The 26,399-nt window shown below is 46.8% G+C and overlaps 1 protein-coding gene across 7 annotated transcripts; it reads right to left on the reverse strand.

The window, feature by feature from the left end:
* Window positions 1–1,177: 1,177 nt before the first annotated feature.
* On the reverse strand, window positions 1,178–24,252 carry PRR36 (proline rich 36). 7 transcript variants are annotated; one of them, XM_082213630.1, is made up of 6 exons: window positions 23,937–24,168; window positions 18,389–18,893; window positions 17,801–17,882; window positions 16,191–16,273; window positions 12,198–14,978; window positions 1,178–3,530 (listed from the first exon to the last, which is right to left on the reverse strand). In XM_082213630.1, the coding sequence occupies exons 2-6, from the start codon at window positions 18,807–18,809 to the stop codon at window positions 3,118–3,120; spliced, it is 3,780 nt and encodes a 1,259-aa protein (XP_082069756.1). In that variant the 5' UTR covers window positions 18,810–18,893; window positions 23,937–24,168; the 3' UTR covers window positions 1,178–3,117. The 7 variants fall into 7 exon arrangements, with proteins under 7 accessions (XP_082069756.1, XP_082069757.1, XP_082069752.1 ...); XM_082213631.1 differs by having other exon boundaries at window positions 1,179–3,530; window positions 17,828–17,882; window positions 23,937–24,167; XM_082213626.1 differs by having other exon boundaries at window positions 1,179–3,530; window positions 16,107–16,273; window positions 23,937–24,167.
* Between the last annotated feature and the right edge of the window lie 2,147 nt (window positions 24,253–26,399).

The following is a 26,399-nucleotide window of genomic DNA, read 5'->3' on the forward strand; positions in this document are numbered from 1 at the left end:
GCAAGGTGTGCGTGCATCAGAACTCCCAGAATAGTACACACGAGGAGAGGGAGATGATTCTATCTGAACAGCTGGAAGAGTGATATTGACTTCCACCAAATATTTCCTGAGTAAAACTTCAAGTTATAAAGCCTGAGGGTACCAGTTAAGTCATTGGCACTTAAAAGGTAAACATACATCCCTTTACCTCATTTTGCTACAGCAAATCATTCTGTGAACTACAGCAGGAACAGTGTAGTGCTCTCTCTGCAGGATTTGCTTTATAAATCCCCTTGTTTTGTGGTAAAAACAAATAAGCAGCCAAATGCCCTGCCTGTCCCAGGCCTGGACTGTTACATTCTTTACCTTCCCAGTTATCAAGGTGCTGCTTCTCCACTCAACTTAGAAGAGTTAGAGATGGCACAGCAAGTAGCAGGCTCTTAAATAAAAGTCTCTCCTTTCAGTATGCAAACTGCAGCTGCACCTCAACCAAGCTTTAAGGTACGGGGGCTAGAGATGAATGTGTTGGTGTTGGCCACTGTGTGCAGACTGCATCTTTTAAAGCCCATCCATATCCTTTTGATGACATAATAGACACAGCAGAACTGTGCCAGCAGCTTCTACTTTGTAGTTTTACTTGAGCACACAGAAGAACCGGCTAACCATCATTACCAACAACCAATTTTGTTGTGGTTACAATAGTAGAGCGCTCCATTAACAGAAGGAAGATGCCACCTGTCCCATGCTTCATAAGGGTAGGTGAAGAGTACAGAGCTAGCAGTTCAAATGGTTACCGGTAAATCTATTATCCAGGCCTGAACTGGTACCTAATTTTGAAGCAATTTGCACCACCCATCATGCAAGACCCCAACCCCAAACTACTGTCCAGTATATGCAAGTCTTAAATGTACACTGCAAATGTAGAATTTGGAGCTGGATACAGGATTCAGGCCTGACATGGAACCATGCATTTCAGTCATCTAAGGAACCAGTCTAGGCGCCAATATTAAGGTGAATCTGCTAGGGAAAGTGTTTTAGGGAAGATGAAGAAAGCAATTCACGACAAGTGCAAAATTGTATTAGAACTGAAACCTATTTTGAGGAAATAAATACAGTACACCCTGAACCTATAAGCCCCCCCCCCCATTTTGAAACATGGACACAACAGCGGAAACTCAAGTTCATCTTTATTTTAAGAAACTAAGAAAAATCTATCATAATTTATCACCAACAATGTGCTACATTACAAAAGCAGTCACACACATGCAAACTTCAGAAGGGGGGCGGGAAACCACACACCTTGTTACAGTTAATAAGGCTCCATTTCCAATGATATCACTACACAAAGCTACAGTTCCATCGAGTTTTAAGAGATACATCCCAAACCCTGCATTCAAGGCACATGTAGCTGCATGGACAAGAGTTACCAAGAGGAAAACCATTTCTGAATGCATGGAAGAGGAGGACCATATTGCCATGCAGATGATAGGTTTCACAGTTGGGCTACTTCCACCATAGCAATTTGTAATGCCTGGGCACTTTCAGCCCCACAAGCAAGGAAGGGCTAACCAACATAGACGCCTTGTCCCTACCTAGAAAACAATCTTCTCCATCTCATGTAACATTTTCCTAGCAGCACTAATCTCTCAAGGTAATTGACTCAAGAATCCTAAATTCTGCCATCTCCATTGTAGCAGGCAGAAATGGAGGAAAGTAATGCCTCAAAGGCATTTCTACCTTTGCACTGCTCAGGAGTTTCTCTAGCAAGTGGTCCTGTGCTACGTGCCCAAGTATGCGGAGGTGAAGGAGAATTTTTTTTATTTTTAAAATCCCTGTGATGGGACATTCTATCCCACAACTGGCATGTGGGGTACTGGCAGTAATTTTTTCCCACTTAATACCAGCAAATGCTAGGAGGCCTTTACTAGAAAAAAAGATGCAGTGTTTCATCGCCATTAAAGTCTGTTACAGCAGAGTCCCACAGCAAAAAGTGTCAGTTGCATTTGTCCATCATCAAAGAAAGGAAGTCCCTGGGCATGGCACAACTATCCCTGCAAAGCACCATAGGAAACCTGCAGGTTGCTACTGTTGTGCCAATACGGAGACAGGATAGCACAGTCATCGGCATTGCAATCTTGTCCACTTCTCTATACTGCTGAACTTTGGGTTCAAGCTCCCAGGAAGAAGACACTCTGTACCAAACAATTCCCGAGCAGAATAATTCCCAAAGAGATTCTCATTATCCTTTCCCCTGGACAGGGTACAGATGTCTATGTAAAAAAAACCAAGTTGATGGGCACTTAGATGGCAAACCACATACCAGCACAAGCCCTCCCACCAAATACTTTGAAACTTGGGGCATGACCCGCTCCTGAGAAGTACAGAAATGGCTAAAGACAGAGCAGTTCCTCCTCACTTGTAGATGCTCCCCCCCTTTATGTCATTGGAGGGGCAATTTCATGTGTTGCTCTTTCAGGGGAAAGAGGTAGAAACGCCTTTCTCCCAAGAGCAAGCAGTTTGCTTTAGAAGGGTTCCCTGTATCTGTAGTCAGCTATGAGAAATGAGGCACGTGAACACTTTCTGCCAACCTAGGAAAGGTCTGCCAGCTTTTGTAGCCATTAACTGCCAATAAATCCATGTGGAACTCCAAGGCCACATCAGTAGCTGTATCAGACAGTTGCTTATCTACGGCTGGGGGCAGCCCCCAGCCAAGTAGAGAAAGTATTGCTATGTCAACCAAAAGCGGAGGGGTGTGGTCCCCCCCCCAGCACTTACCAGGCGAAGTTGCGCAGGACTATCTCAAGTGTAGAAGCTGCCCCATATCACTGAAAACCCAAACAAAATGTAGAGGGGGTCCAGTGAGCTAAAAGCAGCTCAAAAGTGAATTTGCACTTTCTGGCAAGTGGCAAAACAGTGGCTAAGCTACGGTAAAAGCCAACAGAGCCATCATCTCACATAGTGTTTCTCATTAGCTGCCCAAGAGATCAGGAGAATGGGAGGAGGAACACCCCCGCAGTTGGCTAACACTAGATTCTGAAGTCCCTACAGGAGTGGCTGGATCGTACCTAAGGGGAAGGATGTTGGGGGGAAACAAGTCAAAATGCCCAAGGGAAACTTTCCATTTCCAAGGAAACAAATTCAGTGGAAGGTCTCCACCTCCACCACAGTCCAGTCCCCGTGCGGGGATGACATGTCCTCTGGGGAGAAGCTGGTCACAGAAGTGATGCTGGCGCGCGATTCATCCAGAGGAGAGATCAGTTCGGTCCACTTGCCAATCTCTGCTTCGCTGCTCAGCGCCCCCTTCCCCCCAGCTGCCCCGGAAGGGGCCTCCGCTGAGAAGAGCAGCGTCCGGCTGATCAGCTGCTGCACCATTGTGGCCTGGATGCTTCCTAGGTGAAGAGCCTGGTCTCGGGACGCAGCGCGCAAATGGCGGCTCCCGTCCTCTTCGTCCGGGCCAGGAGTCTCAGCGCCACTTTCCACTTCATAGATAGTGGAGAGGATCTCTGACGGACAGGGTCCCCAGGGGAAGGGCAGGCCAGCCCCATTGTCACCTACAAACAGGGCAAGGAGCTTGGGTTGGAAAGAGTGGCCCTCAGGGTAGGGTGGTGACGAACAAAGAGGAAGTGACAGACAAGAAGAACACAACAGGAGAGCAGGGGAAGAGAGCTTGGGTTTACTTCTTTCTTTTTAAAAAGAAAACCTGAGATGCTTCTCAGCCTGGCAAGAGCTGCCTTCAAAGGTTGCTGTTATCTATTGGCTGAACCCACCACCATTGCAATGCCTGGGCTGTGCAGAACCCTTTTGTTCAGATCCCCTACTTTGTCTCCCTCTAGTGTGGTCCCATCCAGATATGGGGCCAGCTTAATGGACATACAACAGCTGTAAGAATTGCAGGGGGACCTGGCTAGGGTTGCCTTTTGGGATTCCCAAGCAACTCCCCATCCACTCATGGTCCCTGTCAGACACCCACTCCCGAGTTTCTCAAGATGATAGGTTGGGCAGGTGGGCAATTATTTTCTGGAGTCCTGGTTGACCATTTTACTTAAAAAGCCAACCAGCAGCAGAAAGATGTATCCATCAAGGAAGTTGTAGTTAAGTTGCCAGTCAGCTCTGCCATTCTTTTGACAAAACAGAACACCCAATCATTCTTACTGGGGACCCAAGCTTCTTTCGGCATGTGACCTTGCTAGTCCAGTAGGATTTCAACATATTTTGCTCCCCCTAGAATGGCAATTAGTTTGAACACTCCCCCATTTCACTACACCTATCGCTTCTAAAGAGATCAACCTATGCTCTTCCTACCACCCTACAGAAGGTCACAAGGTTAAGGTCTCATATTCCAAAATTACAACTGTAACAAAGCTGGTTTGCCTAGATCAGTTGCCTTAGCCAACTTCATTGGACTATAGTGGGGGGGGGGTGTCTCATGGACCATAGAATCCCCTGCTTGATGCTGGAATTTCTGAGCTAAAACATCTCCAGCAGGGACTTCCGGTTCAGCCCGACACCAGCGCAGGCGGGGATTTCTTCCTTGCGGGAGGATCCTGAGCTTTCCGGAGAAAATAGGGGTTCCACAGGGCGCAGTGGTCCCCTGAAAAGTGTCTGGTGGGTGTCCAGACACACAGGTTCCCGCAGAGCCTAAACGCGGACCTCTCGGCTGTCAGGTAACTCCGTTTTTTCGGAGCGAAGAGTACGGCGGGGGGAGAAGCGGGCAGAGGGAAACCATGGCTGTCTCCGGAAAAAGCGAAGCCCCGTGCCTGTAGGAGAAGGCTGGATTCTCAAAGAAAAGGAAACTCAAGCCTAATAAAGAGAGAAACGGCTTGGATATTATCAAAGGAAAGGCTGGGTAAAAAAGAAGTCGAAAAAAGAGCACAATTTTTACCTGGAATCATTTTGAACGCAAGGAATAGGCAAAGCAGAGAGAAATGCGAGTGACGCTAGCGGACAAAGTTCTTCTCTCCTTTCTAATTCCCTTTGTCTGTATGGGAAGATACTAAGTAACTAACAAAAAGAGGAATTTAGAGGGAGAGCAAAGAGATAATTTTTTGCTACTTTTGGCTTCTTCTTAGCCCTCCCGGCGACAGGGGGAAGGACGCGAAACTTAGTTTCACTTAAGAAGCTCTGCATAACGGAGGTCTCCATTTCGTGAAAGTTGGGTCTCCATTACAAACGCTTTGAAATACCAGCGGGGAGAGGAAGAGGATATCGCCTTTGCTAAGCCCTCCGAATATTCTACCTAAGTTTAATAATTTGATAAAAGCCTCTATTTGTTGGGGGCAAAACTAAAGAAGAAGCGGTGGGCAAAAACTAAAAGAGAAGTTGAACAAACTCTCATTTCTCTCCTCCCTTCTCTCGCTCTTTCCTTTCCTTCTTCCCTGTCACTCCTCCGTTAATTGGATACTAGACCCCTGGTGGACAGGGGAGAAACTACAATCGACTCCTTCTTCTCTTTCTTTTTTCTTTTTATTTTTCTTGACGATTTGGAATTTTTTGGGAGTCAGCTCAATTGGGGGCAAGAAGAAAAAAAGTGAACTCAAAATAACTTTTGGAATAAAAAACCTCATAAGGAATAGCCCATTTGGGGGCAAGAAGAACTGAGCTGTCCATTTAATAGACCTAAAATTGGGGAAGTCCCCAGAAGGATTATAAACTATACTCTCTCCTCCCTTGACCTCTCTGGACTCTCCCTTTGGTTTGTGGGAATACTACATTTGGTGGAATAGCCTAATTGGTGGCAATTGGACTCCTATTTAAATTTATCTCCATGAGACTTCACTTAAGACTATTTGAATTACTTCATTATAAACCTACTAATATTAAGTGTATGGAATCCTAAAGAATTGGAAGGCACCAATAGACTTGATATTGTGTGATATTGTTCCGAGCCTTGGAAAACATTGTAAAATTGACTGATACGTTTAGATTGGAGAAGGGTAATTTGATTATTGCAATAAGCTTTTTACTTCATTTAATTAACGTAGTAAGACAATTCGGTATAAAATGTCTCATGTACCAAAGAAAGGCGGGAATGGGGGGACACCAGGGGAAAGGAAGGGGTCTAAGCAAGAAACAGATTTTAGATCTGAAATATTAAAGATGTTCGCAGATATAAGGCAAAGTGAAAAAAATCTGGAAACAAAAATTGAGCAGGTAGATTCAAAGATTGGGAAAATGGATAAGAAAATAGATGAAACTGTGAGTGAGTTGAAAGGACAAATTAAAGAGGTATCTAAAAGAACCCAGGTGTTAGAAGAAGGAATGAAAAGGACAAAACTGGAAATGAAGGAGTTAAAGCGTGAGGATGACAAAATTAGAGTAGGACTTGTAGAAACCAACAAAATACAAGAGGAAATGTGGGATGCGATCTCCATGAATGAACTTCGGCAGCGGGAAGTTAATTTAAGACTGAGGGGGGTACCAGAGAATCAAGGAGAGAATATTAGGCAAAAACTATTAACAGAACTGGCACAATGGCTGGAGTGGCAAACAGAGGAGGTCGCGAACACAATACAGAATGTCTTTAGACTAAAAGTGAAGACGACCAAGGCAAGGAAATTCCCAGGGGATTGTCTTATAGTCTTTAAGGACAGAGACATGAGAAACATGGTGTTACAAAAAAATAGGGAAAAAAGATTATGTATCGATGGTAGTTACATAATCATCTTTAAAGATATACCAATTAGGTTGTTGAAACGGAGAGACCCCTATAAGCCACAGGTGCAAATTCTCAAAAAGAATAATATAGAATTCAAATGGGAGTTTCCGGAAGGAATCTCATTCACTTATAAAAATAAAAGGCATAGAATAACCAGACCAGAGGAAATAGGTAAATTCCAAAGAAAATACAAAGAGTTATTAACGGAAGAGGAAGAAGAGCTTAGAGGAGCAGTAGGAGGGGTGGAGGTGAAGGGACTGAAGGATGTGGGGGAGAGGAGGAAGGCTGGGGAAGGATTAGAGGAGGAGCGGGAGGAGGAGGAGGGAGAGGAGGAAGAGGAGGAAGAGGAGGGATTATAAGGAATTCAACTAAAGAGAAAGGTATTCCTATTAACTGAAAACAAAAAAAAACAAAAAAAGAAGATAAGATGGCATTAAAATTATGGAACTGGAATATAAACGGACTGAATGATAAAAAAAAAAGGAATAAGGTGGAACAATTTCTAAAGAAAAAAAACTTAGATATCATCTGTTTGCAAGAGACGCATGTGGCAAAACGGCATAGGAGAATTTTGATAAACAAAAGGCTTGGAAACGAATTTATATCTTCAGATAAGGGGAAGAAAAGAGGAGTAATTTTATATATAAAAAACAAAATAGAAGCGCATCAAATCTTTAAGGACGAAGAAGGAAGAATTATTGCAGTACAAATTAATTGGCAAGGTGAAAAAATAATAATTGTTGGAATTTATGCACCTAATGGGAATAAAGCTGATTTTTATAAAAACTTGGAGGAAAAATTGATGGAATATGTGGACCAAAAAATAATTATGATGGGAGATATGAACGGGGTGGTTTCAATCGAAATGGATAGGTTGAGGGAGAGTGGATCAAAAGAAGGGAAGCTACCTAAATCATTTTTTGAAATGATTAAAAACTGTAATTTAGTAGACATATGGAGACTAAGACATCCACAGGAAAAACAATTCACATATCATTCAGAACCAAATCAATCTATGTCGAGAATTGACCAAATCTGGATATCAAATGAATTAAGCCTAAGAACCCTCCAGATAGAAATAGAACCAAGAGTAATCTCAGATCATAGTCCGATTAAATTGGAGATTAAAGGCCTGGAAGAAAGAACGTTTAGATGGAGGATGAACGATAGCCTTTTTGATGACCAAAAATTTGTACAACAGGCACAGAAGAAAATGAATGAATACTTCATAGATAACTGTAATAAGGGTACGAAAATGAGTATAGTGTGGGACGCAAGCAAGGCGGTGATGCGTGGTCTTTATATACAACAAAACTCAATTAAAAGGAAGAATAGAGAGAAAGAGAAGAAAGAAATACTAAAACAAATTATGGAATATGAGCAAAAGTTAATTAAAAATCCGAACAATAGGAAAGTTAGACAAAGTATCAAGACCTTGCAAACCCAATTTGCTATGATAATAAATAAGGAGGTGGAATGGAATATTAAAAGATTAAGACAAAAGGATTTTGAATTTGCGAATAAATCTGGAAAATGGCTGGCCTGGCAGATTAAGAAAAGGAAAGAACAGAGTACAATAAATAAGATCAGAGTAAGGGACGAAGAGATAACTAGCCCTAAGGGCATCAGGAAAGGATTTTTGGACTTTTATAGTCAACTGTATAGGAAAAAAGAAAAGAATAACATAAGGAAAATAGAGAGATACTTAAAAGAGAAAAAGGTGCAAAAGATCCCAACAGAAGCAAGAGATAAGTTAAATGCCCCGATAGACGAAGAGGAAATCAAGATGGTTATATCAGAGTTGAAAAACGGGAAGGCCCCAGGACCAGATGGCTTCACAGCAAGGTATTACAAAGAATTGAAAACAATTTTGATAACACCGCTGAAAGAAACAATGAATAATATCTTAAAAGAGAGGGAGATTCCAGAGACCTGGAAGGAAGCATATATAACTTTTATTCCAAAAGAAGGTACGGATTTAACACAAGTAAAGAATTATAGACCAATTTCTTTGCTAAACACCGATTATAAAATCTTCGCAGGAATAATAGCAAAGAGATTAAAAAAGGTTTTGCAAGGAATCATCCACGAAGACCAGACAGGCTTCCTTCCACGAAGACAGATGAGAGACAATGTGAGAAATATAATAAACATTCTGGAGTACTTGACAGCGAACAATGAGAGAAGAGCAATGTTAATGTTTGTCGACGCCGAAAAGGCATTCGACAACATATCATGGGACTTTATGCTAAAAAATATGGAATACATGGAGATGGGAAACGACTTCCTTAATGGAATGAAGGCAATATACATGGACCAAAGGGCAAAACTGTTAGTGAATAATGTGACAACAGAAGAAATTAAAATATCAAAGGGCACAAGACAGGGCTGCCCGCTCTCGCCACTGCTGTTCATCATGGTGCTGGAGATTCTTCTGAAGTCAATTAGAGAAAATAAAAAGATAAAGGGGGTGACAGTAGGCCGCAATGAATATAAAGTTAGAGCCTTTGCGGACGATTTGGTTATAATGGTGGAGGAGCCGACGGATAATGCAACTGAGGTGATAGAGGAAATTGAAAAATTTGGTGAGGTGGCCGGTTTTATGTTAAATAGGGGGAAGACAAAGATCTTAACAAAAAATATGGACCAAACAATGCAAGAGATATTACAACAACAAATAGGTATCGAAATTGTTAGGAAGGTGAAATACTTGGGCATATGGATAACAACTAAAAATATTGACCTAATTCAAAATAATTATGTACCGGTATGGCAGGGAATTAAGAAAGATTTGGAGAGTTGGGGAAGGCTAAAACTATCTTTCTGGGGTAGAATAGCAATGATCAAAATGAACGTGTTGCCAAAGATGATATTCTTGTTTCAGATGATCCCAGTACTAAGAGGAGTGAAGATCTTTAAGGAATGGCAAAGATGGATATCAAGATATATCTGGCAGGGCAAAAAGCCAAGAATCAAATATAAATTGTTGACGGATGTAAAGGAAAGAGGAGGTTTTGCCCTGCCAGATTTGAAGTTATATTATGAGGCATCATGTCTTTGCTGGGTAAAAGAATGGATAAAATTGAAAGATACAAAGCTATTGGATCTGGAGGGATTTGATATTAGATTCGGGTGGCACGTGCATTTATGGAAAGAGAAGAAAAAGGGTCACAAATCGTTTGAAAACCATATCTTCCGGAAATCGTTAATTGAAGTATGGGACAGATATAAAAACATATTAGAAAGGGGAGTCCCACATTGGTTCTCTCCGGTAGAGGCTATAGCTATTAAGAAAACTAATATGGGGTGTAACTGGATAACGTATAATGATTTGGTCATGAAAGAAGGGGATAAATGGAGGATAAAACCATACGAACAAGTAAAAGAATATGTTTATGACTGGCTGCAATACCTTCAGATAAGTGAAATGTTTAAAAAGGAGATAAAAGAGAGACGATATAATGAAAAAGACTCGAAATTCCAAACAGAGATTATTGATAACGATTATAAGATAATATCTAAAATGTACAAAATTTTATTGGAATGGGAAACAATGGACGAAGAGGTGAAAGAGGTAATGATTCACTGGGCCAGGGATTTGGGATATAGTATAGAATTAGAGGAATGGCAAAAAATATGGACTGAAAATTTGAACTTCACGGCATGTATCACGTTGAAAGAAAACACTATGAAGATGGTGTACAGATGGTATATGACACCTGCTAGGCTTGCAAAGATGTACAAAACTTGTAATAAATGTTGGAGGTGCAAAGAGAAGGAGGGTACATTTATGCACATGTGGTGGGAATGCAGAAAGGTAAAGGGGTTCTGGGAAACAATATATGGTGAGTTAAAAAAAATGTTGAAGTATAATTTTGTAAAGAGACCAGAATTTTTTTTGCTAGGAGTAACCAAGAATGCAATAAATAAGAGGGATAGAAAACTTTTTCAGTATGCAATAACGGCAGCGAGAACCCTACTGGCCCAGAGGTGGAAACAACAGGAGACACCGACTTTGGAAGAATGGAGAGCAAAACTAACAGACTATGCGGAACTGGATAAGTTAACGGGAAAGATCAGATTTCAAAGAGACCACAAGTTTTTGGAGGACTGGGGAAAATTTAGGGAGTATTTGGAAACTGTATGTGAGGATCATATAACGCTAGTATGTTTTAAAGAAGCTTTGTGAAAAAATTAAGGAATATTGCAAAAAAGAAAAGGTAGATAGAAAAATTTATTTAAAGGTGATATAATAATTAGGAATGCGTAGACGAAGAAACAATTACGGATGATTACCAGGAGAATTGAGGGAGGTCCATTAAGTGAATTATGTGATGTGTAAATGGAATGTTATGAGATCATAAGAAAAACCTTTAATAAAAAATTATATGCAAAAAAAAAAATAAAACATCTCCAGCAGAGGGGTGCCTAGCTTCTGCTCAAAGACCTCCACCCCCCTAGATAATTGGGTTTGCTGCCTAACTGGTCCTTGCCATCAACAGGTTTCTCCTGCTACTTAAGCCTTAGGTCTAGTCCAGGCCTCTGGAGCAGGAGAGTGGGTTTTGCCCTCTTCCATGGTATTCAGTCCCATTTATAGAAAGCTCTCCTCCCTGCTAGCTGCATTAGAAGAGGCCTGTTCGAATTTCAATTCCTCTTATATTTGATAAGGTGAGACTCGCTTTAGGGGAGCTGCCTGCAAGACTAGCCTGAAGATTGCCATAAGTATAACCCCTCCCCACCAAATGCTCTGCAGAGCCTTTTTTTGGCAGGGCTTCATCCAGTTCATGAGAGAGAAGCAAATGGTGATGGGATCCCATAAAAAAAAATAACCGTCAAGGCACAGGGAGGCTCCAAGGTCACTAGAAACAACTACTAGGCTCAAGGGCTGCTGAACAAGGCTAGGAAAGTGTATTGACCTTGATGGATTAAAATTCTACCCAGCTCTGCAAAATATTCCCATGATTCACTGCTGCCAATATGCCAGTCAGATTTGCCCCAGTGCAAAACCAACCAAGGTTTCTGGGCTACTTGAGCAACACAGCACACAAGAGGCAGCGCTCAATGACAGGGCTCCACATTGCGTCCCTAACACCTGAGCAACTTTGAAAAATACGTGGACTGTCCTTGGCGAGATCTCGGAAGCAAAGCCACTTACAGCCGCGTTCAGTTAGGGCTCTCCGCTCTCTCCAAGCCCCCAACCCCCCCACCTCAAAACAGTAGGGAACAGATCTCCTGGAAAAACAAGACAGGCCAGATCAGATAGACAAAGTGATGCTTTATTCAACATATCAAGACTAAGAAGTTTACCCTTCTCAGAAAACACGCTAAAATACACACAGTTTCCCGCGAAGAAAAGGGGTTGTCGAGATGGGGGGGGGGGAGAGAGAGGTATCAAACACAAAGAGACAAAAAAAGTATGCCTGTTTGGCTAGAAACACAGATGGAACAGGTGCACATGGAAGGAGAGGGGCCGTCTTCCTTCCCTACAGGGTACTATTGCACATTGAGATACCACAGGTTGGCACTTTTGACACAGACAAGGCAGGTTTCCTCTATACGTTACCTGCAGCCAAGCTATAAGTGGCAGTGAAAGGCTGGGATGACTCTTCCCCCTGCCCTCCAGGCGTCTTCTGGGGGGCTGGCGAGGCCTGCAAGGAGTGCTGCTCCCAATCCACAGGGGCCTTGCTGCCGGTCTCTTTGGGGAGCTGGTCCTTGCTGCCCTCTTCGCTCTCGAGGGAAGAGAGGCCAGGGCTCTTCCCACAGCTGTCGGTGGAGTGGAGGTGGAAGGCGCCAAAGACGTCGCAAGAGGCGGCAGAGTTGGTGGAGGCCGGGGTCTCGGTGCCGGCGTCGCCGGAGCCCGGCTCGTCAGACTCCTCCACGGAGTGGGGCAAGGACGGCTTGCCCGGGAAAGACGTCGACAGGCACACGGCTGTTTTGGCGAAGCCCGGGTCCTTCAGGAGATCGGCGTCCAGCTCGGCTTCCTCCTCGGAGGACACGGTGGGCTCAGTGGGCGGGTCGCCAAGGACTTCGTCAGCAGGCAGGGTCTCCGCCTCATCGTCTCCCTTCTCCATGTGGATGCCCAGGTCCAGCTCCCCAGGCAGGTCCTCCAGGGGGCTCAGGAGCTGGTGGCAGGTCTGCTCCAGTTTCTCCTCCGACTTGGACTCCACCCCGGAGCTGCTGTCATAGTCCAGCAGTTCCTCGGGGGTGCTGGTCTCGCTGCTACTCTTGCCTGCCAAATCGGGTCCGCTTAAAGTGCTGGACTTTGAAGAGGAGCCTCCCCTCTCTGGGGACTGGCTCATGGTCAGCACTGTGCTACTCAGCAGCAAGTCGGGGAGCTCGGGGAGCTGGGCAGGAGGCTCCTGCAGCAGCTCAAGGCTCTTCAGGGGCAGGGTCTGGGGTTTGTGCACCAACACCTGAGCCACACCGCTCGGAGAGAGCTCCCCTGAGAGAGGGGGCCAGAAGCCTGGAGCTTCCCCTGCAGGAGCCTCCTCTCTGTTCAGGTTACCCACACACATTTCCAGGAGCATTGGATCATCACCACCACCATCATCATCATCATCCACAGGGCCTCCAATTATGGGATGTCCACCCAAACAACTGCACGGGTCGCTGTGGGCTACAGGAGGCTCTCCAGCAAATTCTGTGGGAAGCAAGCTTTCAGGGGTCTGGAGAGAGACGGGGGCCTGGTCCTGAACAAACTCACCGATTACAGAAGGTTCTGCTGCATGCGGAGGCTCCAGGAGTTCATCTTCGGTATAAATGGCAGCTGTGTGTGGCCTCTCAGCCTGTGGAGAAGTGACCACTTCCTGTGTTACGTCACCACATTGAGCTGCAAGCTCTAGTGGGCTCCTCCTCAGCCTCTCAGTCTCTGCCTCCAGTGGGGCCCTGTCCACCTGCCGCTCCACCTCTGGGCTACGAGGCAGGCTTAGGACCTCGTCCATCACTTCATGTTCAGCTGCCCAAGGCTCTGCCATAGTTTCCAGAGGAGGACCTGCCTGGCTGAACGAGGAGGGCTGCTCCGCTGTAAGGACAGACACCTCCGCTGCCTGTGCCAGAGGTTTGGCAGTTTGGGCTTTTCCAAGCAACCCAAAATGTGGAACCAAGGACCCGGGAGAATGAAATCCTTCTACACAGCTTGGCATGGGGACATCTTCCCCAGTGGACACCGGCGTGCCGGGTGATGAGAGGTGGCTTATGCCTTCACAAGGCTCTTCCGCGTCAAGCAGTAAGTGCGGCTGCTCAACAGCCACTGGAACATCAAGGCGCGGAAAGACTTGCTCCTCTAAGTACTCAGAGTCTGCGCCTGCCTGCCTAGTCTGGGAAGATTCCAGTGTTGAAGTTTGGGAAGCAAGCCCCGAATCAACAGGAAGAGATGGTTCGTAAGTGCAAGCTGCCTGCAAGCCCAGTATTTCATCACCAGGGACGTTCAGGACCTCAGAGATCTCGTCATGATTCACATCTTGCGGAGGCAGAGAGACCAGAGGTGCCTCAAGGACTGCTGGATGCGTCTCAGTGGGAGAGGAAGAGACCGTCACATCTTGTGGGCTAGATGAAGCCAGAGGCGCCACAAGGACTGCTGGATGCATCTCACTAGGAGAGGAAGAGTCCTTCACATCATCTGGACTGGACAAAGCCAAAGGTGTGACAAGGACCGCTGGATGCATCTCGGTGGGCGAGGAAGAGACCGTCACATCTTGCTGATCAAGCGAGGATAGGGGTGCCTCAAGAGCGGCTGGAGTTAGCACTTTCAGGCTGGGGTGTCCAGCCCAGTCTTCCCCTTCCAAGCCCCTTGGCTCCAACTGCTCAGTCGCCACGGCTTCCACCCTGCAGGTCTCAGACACTGCCTCTTGGGAGTCTAGCAAGGAAACAGTCTCTACCTCTGCTGCAGGGTCTAATTGTTCTATGGGCCCTGCCTCCTCTATGGAGATGCTTTCTGCTTCACCAATGCCCACCGTGGCATGCCCTTCCTTGGCCTTCTGGACCTTCTTTGGAGAGGGGGCCTGCTCTTGGCTAGGAAGGGCATCTTTCTTGGGGGGCTTCTTGCCTGGACTGCCCCCTGCAGGAGAAGCCTTGGAAGCAGAGACAGCAGCTCTTTGTGGCGTGGGCGGATGCGAAGTCCCACCAGCCGCCTTGGCAGGAGTTCTGGGCTTAGTGGACTCCGAGAACTTCTTCGACGAAAGCTTGGTATTCGGAAGGGCGGCCGCATTCCTTTGCCCGAGGTTTTGCTCGGACTGAGATTTGGAGCTTGGGAGTTTGGGGTGCCTGGAGGGGGCAGGCGGCATCTTCACAGCAGGGTTTGATCTTGAAGGCTGGGCCTTTGAGGTCGTGACAGCTCTGGAAGCATCTGGAATGAGAAATAGTATTTTAAGTCCATTGCAGCGATTGCCAAAGCTGAGCCTCTCGCAACGTGCGTCAATGCATGCTGGGAGATTTAAGCGGCCGAAGGTCTGATTCTCATGGCAGCTGCAATTCTGCTCCAAAGCCATAAACATTTACCCATTTTATGCCTGCCACCTGGTTTCAAACCAAACAACATAAAAGCCACAGTACCATCACTAGGAATGCTTCGCTATGAACCACTAAAGGAATCTCCAACTGCTGCACCCCATGCCTTATGGAGCCAGAATTTGGGTCACCTCAAACCCCCTTTGAAATAAGGCACCATTAGCTATAGTTTAATGCAGATATGCAATGCAGGATTCCCGAACCTGGTGCCCATATGATGTTGAACTGCAACTCCCACCATGTTGGGTCACTGGTCGTGCTGCCTAGTGCCAATGGGAGTTGAAGTGCAACAAGCTCTGGAGGGCACCACGTTGAGGAAGGCTGGTGGAATGTATAGTCCCCCAACTAAGGTGGCAGCTCTCACTCTCAGAAAGCCCCTAACTAAAATCTCACTTCTGCTATGAACCCACTAGGTGGGCTTCAGCAAGCAGCTTTCAACTGGAGGCTTGCAACATGGAAATGCCAACCTATCTTCAGAGGATTGAAACTAGATACTGTTATGCGGGTTTCTTGACGTATAGAAGTGCTATATAAATGTCTCAATTTCCAGAGGGGCAGCTGTGTTAGTCCATGCAGCAAAAGTGATGACACCTTAAAGACATTTCATAGGACTTGTCCCATGCCTAGAAAGCACGGGTCTGAGCAGTTTCCCCTCTTTAGCTTGGAATAGGAACAAATAGCAATCTGAAGAAAACCTGATTGCTGTTTGCACTGACTAAGCGCTAAAGAGGGGCTTTCCCCGGGTTAACAAAGCAAGATAAGGGGCAGTGTGGAAAAGCCCATAGACTTGAGCCCACTTCATGAGATGCATGTATGCTGTGTACTCTTGTGAAGATTTCCTCATTTCCTTGTTACCCCCCAACTATACATGTCCAAGATTCCACAGAAAGTGGAACTTTTCCCTTTCTGCATTATGCTGTGGAAGGCTCAGCCTTCCCATAAGCCACCTATGTATCTTCACATGTACCTCTTTGTGTAGCCGGACTGCTTTTCTGCTGCGCTACTACAGCTTGACCAGCAGCTGGCACTGCCTGCTTAGGTTTCCCCAGACTTTTGCCGTTGGCTGCGGTGCTATTGGCTGGTGGTCTGTTTAGGGCTGATGCAGTTGAATTCTTGGTCCCTGGCAACCAAGTTCTGAAACAGAAAGCAACAAGATTATGCAGGGGAGAGAGACTGTAGCTCAAGCCTTTCCAACACACAGAGGCCATTGGTGCCAGCATGCTGGTGCATTGGCACAAATGCTAGCACTTCCAAGTCTCTGGCAATTAGCTGCAACCAGAGTGGCAAGGTTATCCTTGACAAATGCCAGCCGTCAAGAGAAGAGAAGTGTTCCAGTGAGAAAGCTATAAAAAAATAGATTTAAAAAATCAGATCACTTCCTCCGTTCTAGCCGCTCCTTGGGCTTCAGATCCTCAAGGCAAGTGGGGCGGCGGGGGGGGGGAGGAAACATAAAATTAGCCGTGCTTCCCATTCCTCCACTTGTTTACAACATGCAAATCAGAGCCCTGGGGAAACGCAGAACCTTCCTGGAGAATATCCCCACCCCCGACTCTCCGGGCCTTGCCTCCAGTCATTTCCAAGATTAAAAGAGGAAATGCATAAAAGCAAATTAAAAGTAGGTAAATGTATCTCTACAACTGCTATTTCTCTGCCCACTGCTTTCTTTTTGGTACACCGTACAGGTTACCCCAAAGGAAGTCAATGGGGCAAAATTCTGCCTGTAGATTTGCCTTAAGAGGACCACTCATTTCTCAAGAGGTGGCTGAGTGAAGATGATTAAACCGATTCCTTTTTTTGTAAAGTGTGGCACATCACCAAAACTGGTATTTACTCTAGGCAGGGCAGCCTCTGCAGTACTTGCCAGCACAGTTCAAAAGACTGCTTCAGTAACCATCGCTTTTAGCAGAGAACTGCCTGCTCCAATGTGCAGTGGGGGAAGCACTGTACACAAGGCGATTGTGGGCCACATTTTCCTGAATCAGAATGGAAACTACACTTCGGTCAAGTTGGTTCAGACACTGCACTGTTGCTAAGCGCACCCTATCAGTCTGTTCAGAGACTGCAAAGGTAGGACTCGCAGCAGACCCACAAAAACAGTACATGGGGTCATCTATGGGATGCATCGTTAAGTGGGAGGTGCACGGTTTTTGTCGTTGCTATGATGGTGTTCAAGAAGCTGGCAGCCCACCCCCCGCCAATCACTCATCACATTGCAGACCCACATCCCACTGTTCTCTGACTTCCTTCTAACGGAAGCAGGGCTGCATCTACTCACTAGGACACCAGTCCTTTGGGCCCTTCAATGTTGCTGAACTACAACTCCCATCAGGCCCAGCGAGCATGGCCAACAGTCAGGGATGATGGGAGTTGTAGTTCAGCAACGTCCAGAGGGCCAAAGGTTCCCCACACCTGCACTAGGATGACAAACAGCCACTGTGGTGCCCGTGGACAGTGCTGGACTCAGGTCAGTCACCCTCTTAGCCTGGCCTGCCTCCTAGGACTGCTCCTGGGACAGAAGTACATGCTTTGCATGTACTGTATTAGGTACCATACCCAGCATCTCCAGGCAGGGCTGGGAAAGATCCCTCCCTGCGACCCTGAACTGATGCTGCCAGTCAGTGTTGGCAATGCTGAGGTGAATGGATCAGTGGTCTGACTCACAGCTCCCTGTGCTCCTCCGTTCCATACCTGGTGGGCTTTGTCTGTTCGGGTTTCTTGACTTTCGTGGAAGTTGCCTTTGGTGCTACAGAAAGAGCAAAGAAGATACTTGCCTTAAGTAAACAGCTGATTAAAGCACAGAACAAACGATCAGAAGACCCTAGCTGGATAAGCATGAAAGAGCTACCAGCAGAACAGGGAAGGGTCCTGGAACCTCATTTCTCTATCAGGTTTGAGTACATGGTGAGTGATTATCACAGCCAGGCCTGTGCACATATTTGCAAGGTATACAAGTGGAAACCTAGAAAAACAAATTACTAGGGGGTTTTAGATGGGGGGGCAGGGAGGAAGGACCCTTTAGTTAGCCACATAGTTCCATGTTGTTCCCAAAATTTGGCCCAATTTGGGGAGGGAGGGTATATGGGAAGTTAGCATTGAGTTAAGCTGTGTTTGAGAGAACCTGGCCCAGATCACAGCCTTCTCTAGACAAGCATGTCTAGGAACAAACCTCAGAGGTGCCATGCAATGTCTTAAGGGGCTTAGCACAGCTTTAATAAGCCCCTGCTGAGGAGTTAGGCTGGCAATCCATACCTGAAGCCGTCACCTGCGTTTCCACTTTTGTGGGTTTCTGCTGCACCTCCTTCTCCTGACCGATCCTTTCTGAAGTCTTTGGCCCGCTGGGTCTGTCCCCCATGACCTTTTTCACTGCCCCCTTAGCAGACAAGTTGGTGGCAGCACTGGCTTTGGCCACTGGCTGCTTCGTCTGCAACACAGGCGGCTTCCTGGCTGCTCCATTGCTGAGCATTCTGGGGGCGCCGCAAGGAACTGTAGGAGGACGACTTGTAGGGGCTCCTGGCTGCTTCCTGCCAGGGACTTGCCCTGGAGCCCGAGGGCTCCTGCTGGGTGTTTGCTTTGCTGCAGGTGGACAGGCAGCCCGGGCTCCTTTACTGGCCGTTGCCACGCCATTCAGCCGTGGAGCTGGGTCTCCACCAGCAGCGCCATTGTCATCCATCTTCGCACCGACTGACACTGGGCAGGCTGTCCGTATCTCTCTGAACCGCTAGGCCAGGTGCAGGGCTCCGTTTTCACCTGCGACCTGAAAAAGAGGACCACCAACACTTTGTGTGGAACCCCACCCCAATGAAGCTCTGCGGGGATTGTGTGTAGTATTGCAGATGACTCTCACATCCCGTTGGTTCAGCAAGCTGAACCTAGCTGCTTCGGATGCAAAAAGCCAGCACTGACTATATACACAAAAGCATTCATATGCGGCCATCTAGTCACATGAAGCTATCTGCAGCTTGTTGCCAAAAGCTTTCAGAGAGGTGGATTCTACATTGGGGGACTGCAAAGAAAAGCATGAACATCCACGCAGTACAAAACTAATTTTCTAGGGATGCCAAAGTCATAGTGGCAGCTGCCACATGTTGGAGTCTTACTGGTAAATCAGATCAGTCAAGCAACAGTTGCGTTGATAGGATCCACCTTAGAGTCACAAGGCCAATGTTGTGTTGTTCATTAGATTGGCCCTATTTCTGCCACTGTGCAGTCCCCTTTGTAGAGCAAAGTGACAAATCAGGAACATTGCCGCCCAGAAAGCAGCATTTGCCCATGGCTGGCAACTATTTTAGCTGTCTACTTTGCAACAAGGGTTCCGTCACTCCCAGCAAAAAAAGAAAAGAAAAAAATGTGTTCCATCAAAACCACAGAGCACTCAAGCTTGGGGGATGTGGTGAGAAAGAAAACCAAATCCACCAGCAGAAGGAGAACCGGATATTCCTCACCATGCTCTGCTCCCTATGCCTTCCCAAGTAACTTATCGGTGGAAGAGCAGCTGGCAGGGACAGGCCAAGAGAGAGTATAACTTGAAAGGAGGACTCTTCCCAGATGGCATCCAATGGACCGTCAAGGCATTTAAAAGATCACTACAAAATTTACAACCACTACTGTAGCTGAAATTTATATTCAACAATAAATCCTACGCCGCAAAACCAAGGCAGCTCAGAGCCATACTATTAGATAATTAGATCTCCTATCAAAGCCCTTTTCAGTATGACAAAAGAGAGGAAGTTATTTTAAACATGTCTTAGCTTTGGAGGGTGGGTTGGGTTTTTTTAAGGGATTTGTTGAAGACAGTTCAATTCCTGCCTCTAAACTGAGGAGAGACTCAAAACTTTACAGGGAAAGTTGAAGTGCCTCTGAGACAAGGTGAACAGCAAAACAGAAGATGCAAATTTGTTTCAGAAAATGCCTCGCACTTACACACACTTGCTTGGAGCCTATTTAAAATGCAAGGTTTATCCACATTGATTATCCAGGATTGGCATGTAGCATACAAAAGAGCTGAAGGCCTTATGCAACTGCCATGCACTGAATCTTGGGTTGATTTGACGAGAGCAGCCTCCGCCAACAAATCAGCCCCTGCCAGCACAGAACACTGGCTGAAGCCGAAAGCAACTGGAGGGTACCAGGTCGGGAGAGCTCCCCTTATGAGAACCTTGGGTGCACCTGATGCAGTTTGCACAGCAGGTTTGGGACCAACCAAGCCCTGTTGCCAGTGGTAATTTTGCACCTGAGCAGAAGTGTGATGAACTGTGGCTGCAGAGGCCACAATACATGATAGCACTCCTCTCCAGGGGAGAGGGCAGAAGACAAGGGGAGGGCTGCCAAGCCACGTGGTCCAACGTTGACACTACCAATGATCTATTTTCCTGTGCAGGAAGTGAAAGACTAACTGGCCCTTGGCAGCCTCTGCACAGTCTTCCCAGGCAATAAGTGTCATAGAATACTTTGCCCGCTGCCCATGAACTGACAGAGATGACTTAGGTAGATAGGTCTCAAGTCACCCACTGACTTAGAGAGGCTCTTCCACCTATATCCTAGGGCACCCAATGGTCCACCAGCAGATCACATTACCTTCTGCCCACTCTAGAGAAGCCATATGCAGAAAGCTTCAGTGACTGCTGACAGCTATTAGATCCTGAAGGCAGTTCCCAGGGTCATTTCCATTCTGCTCTTAGAGCACAAGGCAATGAGGGGGCTATGGGTAGAGTCTTCACCCATATTTGCTTATTCAGCTGGTTGTTTTAAAGCCCTAACTGAACATCCAGGACATTTAGCCACTCCTATGCTGAAAAGAATGGTTAACTTTTAACCCACTGTTTGATGTGGGAGAGAAAGATGCACAAACAGCACCATATTTGCAAAAAAGCACATTTGTTCAATGCAACAAGAATGAACTTGTTGGGGACCAACCCCTTAAGTCACACTTGACACAACACCTCTCCGTGTAAATAACCTTCCCAGTCAATATCAGCTATTGCCAAACAGTTCTGATAGGAAACTTTTGCCCTCCCGCCCTGTTATTATCTTAAGAGGTCCTTTTGTTTTAATACTGTACTTTGGTTTCTCCTGACCTTCTTGTCTCCTGCATGGTCAAGTTTCAGTTTCACTTTCTGCTTGCTGAAAGTGTGTACCCTCCAAAATCCCTTATATATGCATATACTGCATATGCCGTTCCTTGGAGTATCACAGAAGGTAGCCATTTAACTTTTAAGTCATAACCAGCCTCCAATTTTTATTTTCCATATTGTTTTGTTAATGAATACAACTTGACATTTTAAAACCCAGCAGAGCTAAGTGTTGTTCATGCTACAGTTGAACTCTTTGAAATCTCTCTTACACACACCCTGCCCAAAATTGTATTTACACTTTTCCCCCACCCTTCTACTGCCCACCATGAGTACCGTTCAGTTGTCTCAAATATCTTGTTCGGTTGTTTATAACCCACCACAACATCCTGGCATGTTTATAATTCTGCATCACCCAAAGCTGCAAAGCATATGTTTCAGTCCACATCTGAGCCCAAGGCAGGCCCATGGGAAAACCTGCTGCTTTTCTAGCCCTTGAATGCTGCTGCACATTCTCCCAAACTTTCCAGCTACATTAGACACACAACGCTCCCTCGAAGGCAAAAGAAGTGCAAGGGAGCTGCAGCCCCTCCACCCCTGCCCCCAAAGCAAGAGAGTTAGATCATTCCAACAGTCACCCATTCACTTTTGTGTTTTTGTTTGTTCCAATTATTGTCCCAGGAGGAAGAGCTCTGCTAGCAAGCCTATAATTTCTCTTCTGGTTTTGGAGATGGCCATTACGTTCCCCAGCTACAACCTTGCCGATCCGCTTTAATTACACAAAGTACGTACCAGGGAGATCGATCTAGAAGCATCAGTGTGTAAAGACACAGTTACACCTGCTTAGCTACCCCAATCCATTATCTTCCCCCCAACACAATCATCCATGACTTCTGCTTCCTGTTAGGTTAGGTAGGTGATTAGATTAGCAGACATCTCTCCCATTTAAAAACTCACCTGATTTGATGTATACTCCCCAAACTTATTTCCATCTTATAACTGAAGTACTTTACTTCACCAGTGATTTTCCTTATCCTTCAGTGTTCATGCACTGCCCTTCCTTTGCACACTTCTGTAGCAACATCCTTTCACTAGCAAATGGTCCATACACCTTGCCCTAAAGGGTTTCATTCATTCATCTCAATCCCAAAAAGGCTTTGCCTTTCCCCTAGAGCAGGGGTCAGCAAGCTTTCATCAAGGGGTTAGTCCACTGTCCGGCTTAGACCTTGCGGGGGACCGGACTATATATTGTGGGAAAAATAAACGAATTCCTATGGCCCACAAGTAACCCAGAGATGCATTTTAAATAAAAGCACACATTCTACTCACGTAAAAACACACTGATTCCCAGACCACCCGCAGCCTGGATTTAGAAGGCGATTGGGCCGGATCCAGCCCCCGGACCTTAGTTTGCCTACCCATGCTCTAGACTAGCCCATTTCTGCATATCTCAGCCATCCATCTAAAAGCCGCTAGCTCACCTGAATTCCCCCATCCGCATATTTTTACTTTATTTCCTGTGGGATTTTTCTTGGAGGGGTAGCCTGTTTCCTAGCGAGGAGCTAATCGGGGGCGGGGGGGGGGGAAGGCTTTTTCTGTTGAGTACAAAGCCTTAATACAAACTTTCTCTCCATTTTAGAGACAGGCTCCTTTACATGTATACTGTGATGGAGGGGGAGAAAGGAACCCCTTTGTCCACTGTCAACTACATGGGACCCTATGAAAGGTGAGATAGTTGACATTTGTTCTTCCAGTAACCAGCCAAGAGAGATTTGGTTCAGTTTGCCTTTCCTGCAAAAAGGCAGCCTCAATTTCATTTTATCTTTTAAATGGATTCATCCAGCAATACCAGGGAAAGCCTATTCACTCTCACAAAGAAGCACAGGGTGGGGCTGTGTGTTCATACGAGATGGTAGCTCATCACCACTGCAAATCCCTCCCTTAACAAAGGAAAGGGCCTGCAGATCTTAGGAATTGGTCCCTCCTGGTTTCATGCGAGACTTTTTAGGGATGGGAGCCACTTCCCCCTGTGGCCCCTGACATTATGGAGGCTTTGTGTATTTTGTTTGTTTATATATAATATAAACCTCGCTTTTCGGTACCGACGCTTTTAATGCACTTGTAGCCTTAGCTCGCTTCAATCAGCTTGCTGGGGAAAAAAACCCCTTTCACATCACGCCTTTTTTTAAAAGGAAAAAATGCCCTGCTTACTGCACCCAGAGAAAGTGCAACAACAAGAATAGCCACCAACGGGTACAGCAAATGCAGTGTGCAGCTCCCCTCTCCGAGGGTGACGAGTTGGTCGGAGAGGGAGAGGGGACGGGGCTAACAGGCTAACACAGCAGATTCTGCCCCGAAGGCTTCACGAAGCCCGGAGAAGAGCCTGGGATCCAGCTCCTAGTCTTCCCTTTGGCCGGGAGGATCCATTCAAAAACTGCCCAGCCTAACAAAAAAGCCAACACCCCGCCCCGCCCCTCCAGATCAGGGCTGTTCGCTCGGTCCGCTTTGCACCTGCCGGCGCCATGTGCACCGGAGCCCCACGCGCCCCCCAATAAGCTGACCCCCAGCACGTGGGAAACCGGGGGAAGAGAAGAGAAGCAACCCGCCCTGCCCAGCCGTGGGGGAGAGGAGAGCCGCCCAGACCCTCTCCGCTCCGCGCGCAGTTCCCAAAGCTCCGGCCAGGGGCCGCCCGCCGCCGGAACTCCCGGCGCCCCCTCGACGGCTGTTACCTCGCTCGCTCGCTCGCGGCGCGCCGGGAAGCCGAGCCAACCGTCCCTCGGCCGCTCCAGCAAGCGAAGGAGCCCTGGGGGGCTTTTGTCTCCGTGCAGGGGATGCTGCCGGCCGGCCTGGGCGTCGCTGCTGCTGGTGCTGCTGCCGGCGGCGGCGGCGCCTGCCCTGGGCGTGTGTGGCCGGAGGGCGCGGAGGAAGGCGGAGTGGAGGAGGCGGCAGCAGCAGCGCCAGAGACGCACAAAGTAGGCATGGGGAAAGGGGCGGGGCGGGAGGGAGAGCAGAAATGCCCCTCTCAATTACCTGGACAGCCAATGGCAGCGCCGGTTGGGGTTTGGAAGGGATGATGTCACTCTCGCGGGGAGAGGCTGGCGCTGCGCGGATCAATTGTGTCTTCGGCTGCGCCGCCGGCAGCTATTATGGCCCCCGCCCCGCCCCCGCCCATGTGGCAGCTGGTTAATAGTAATTCAGCCGCGGGGGGGGGGAGCGTTAACCCTCCGCCTGCTGGAGCGCTGATAGCGAGCCTGCTACTGTCAGAAGAGGACACATGGGGCTGGTTCACACGTGCGCGGATATACCCCCCTTCTGACCTGAACGTGTGAACTGGTTTTACTGAAAAGAGTTGTTCGAGCAGGGGCCGACCCGGGTTGCAGGACCCTGCCTGGGTCAAAGGGGCCCTTAAGCGGGCCCCTCCTGGCAGACCGGGCTGGCCCACCCTCCCCATCCCCAAGCAGGCTCACTGTCTGCCAGTGGTACTGACAGGAGCACCAGCCAGGCCTGCACAGCTTTACTTGCCTGCGGTTGCCCTTTCCCGTTTCCGCACCATGAGGATATTCCGGAGGGCCACAGTCTCCCCATCCATTATCTGTACTGTAGCCCTCTGAAAGAAGAATTTGTTCCAGTTCCTCAGACAGTGATCTCATCCAAAAGATTTGCCTCAGGCGTTCTAAAAACTATAATATCCACAGAATGAAGAGACAGAATTGGAAAGGCTGGAATGATCTACTACAGGACAGACCCAGAAGAAAAAGCAACTGAACACAGCATTTTGTCAAAGGAACCAGCCCGAACTGTTCCTTTAAAAAAAGCCCAACAATTTTGGGGGTTTCGTCAACAACTTTTGGGGTGTCCTGGTTTTTACTTTTTGAAGTATGGTACGGTATCAGCTGCCAACAATGCCTTCCTAGTGTCTGCATAGGACAAATAAGCAAGGACCCACAGTTAAGAATAAATGGGCACAATGCTTACATATTTTTTTTAAGGCAGCATAAGCTAGTGGGAAGATACTATTTCATTTTCTCAGGACACACTGCTGCCAACCTGAAAGTCACCAGCATTTAACAGCAGCAAAAACTTTTACGAGGACTCCAGTGTGAAATTGCTGGATTAGAATTTATGAGTACAGTAAGTTTAATCCTATGTATTCAGATCAGGAATTTCTGTCTCATGATCTCTTGTCTTTCATGACCTTTTGGCCCAGTTGTTCACAATTGTTTTCTCTATAGCCATGCAATATATGTTTGATGAACTGGGCTCTAGTCCGCCAAGTCTTATGCTGCAATAAACTGGAGACTCTTCAAGGTGCCACAAGTCTTTCTGGTTGTTGTTTTTTGCTTTGCTTTGCTTTGCTTTTAATCAACATGTCATCAGCTTATGTGCTTTGTGACAACAGAGTCCAAGTGGCTTACACACCCTGCTATATTTTACACCATGTTACTTCTGAGAGCTGCTTTCCAAAATCAGCTGAAAACAAAACACTTAATATAGCACTATATTATCTAGCACTGCCCACCCCCATGTCTAGCATTTTCTTTCATGTTTGCTCAGACCTGCAACTTGCCTTAGGGCCATCTTCACAGCGTGCAGCCTGATGGTGGACAAACTAATTTGGATTGTATTTGCGGGCTGCAGCTCCTGAGTTAGATGCTGCATGGTGTGTTGCAGAAAGGCCTGATGTTGAAGTTATCTCCATCCTTCCTTAGCCAACAAGGAGTAGTGAGGATTATTATGGGAAGAGTTGTCCTGGCCTTCAGAGTGAAAACATTCTTCTGGCAGCTAATTCCAGAGGTGGGTGCTTCTTGCTTGCCTCTGATCTCTGTGTTTTTTAATTTTTTGTTTACTTTAGGAGTGAAAATGCTGAATCTCAATACTAGGGGAAGAGCAGGGCTAGCCCAAATCATTTTGCTGCCTCAGGCAAAGGGCGAAATAGTGCCCCCTCTCCTCCCCCCCCCTACAGAATTCAACAGGACTGGAGACGAACCTGAGTTCCTCAACACTCCTAATGGCTGTGTGTATTGGCTCTTTCTGCATCCAGAATTTCTCCTTCACTGTCAACTGTGCTCATTAATCACCACCACCCTGAAGTCCCTTCATTAGTCCCCCAGAACTTAGCCTGGATCAGAGTTGTCTTATGTAATAATTGTTTAATTTTATAAAAACCAAACAAAGATTTCCATATATCCATG

Source organism: Podarcis vaucheri (genome assembly GCF_965113315.1).
Source record: "Podarcis vaucheri genome assembly, chromosome: 2".
In the NCBI taxonomy this organism is placed as follows: Eukaryota; Metazoa; Chordata; class Lepidosauria; order Squamata; family Lacertidae; genus Podarcis; species Podarcis vaucheri.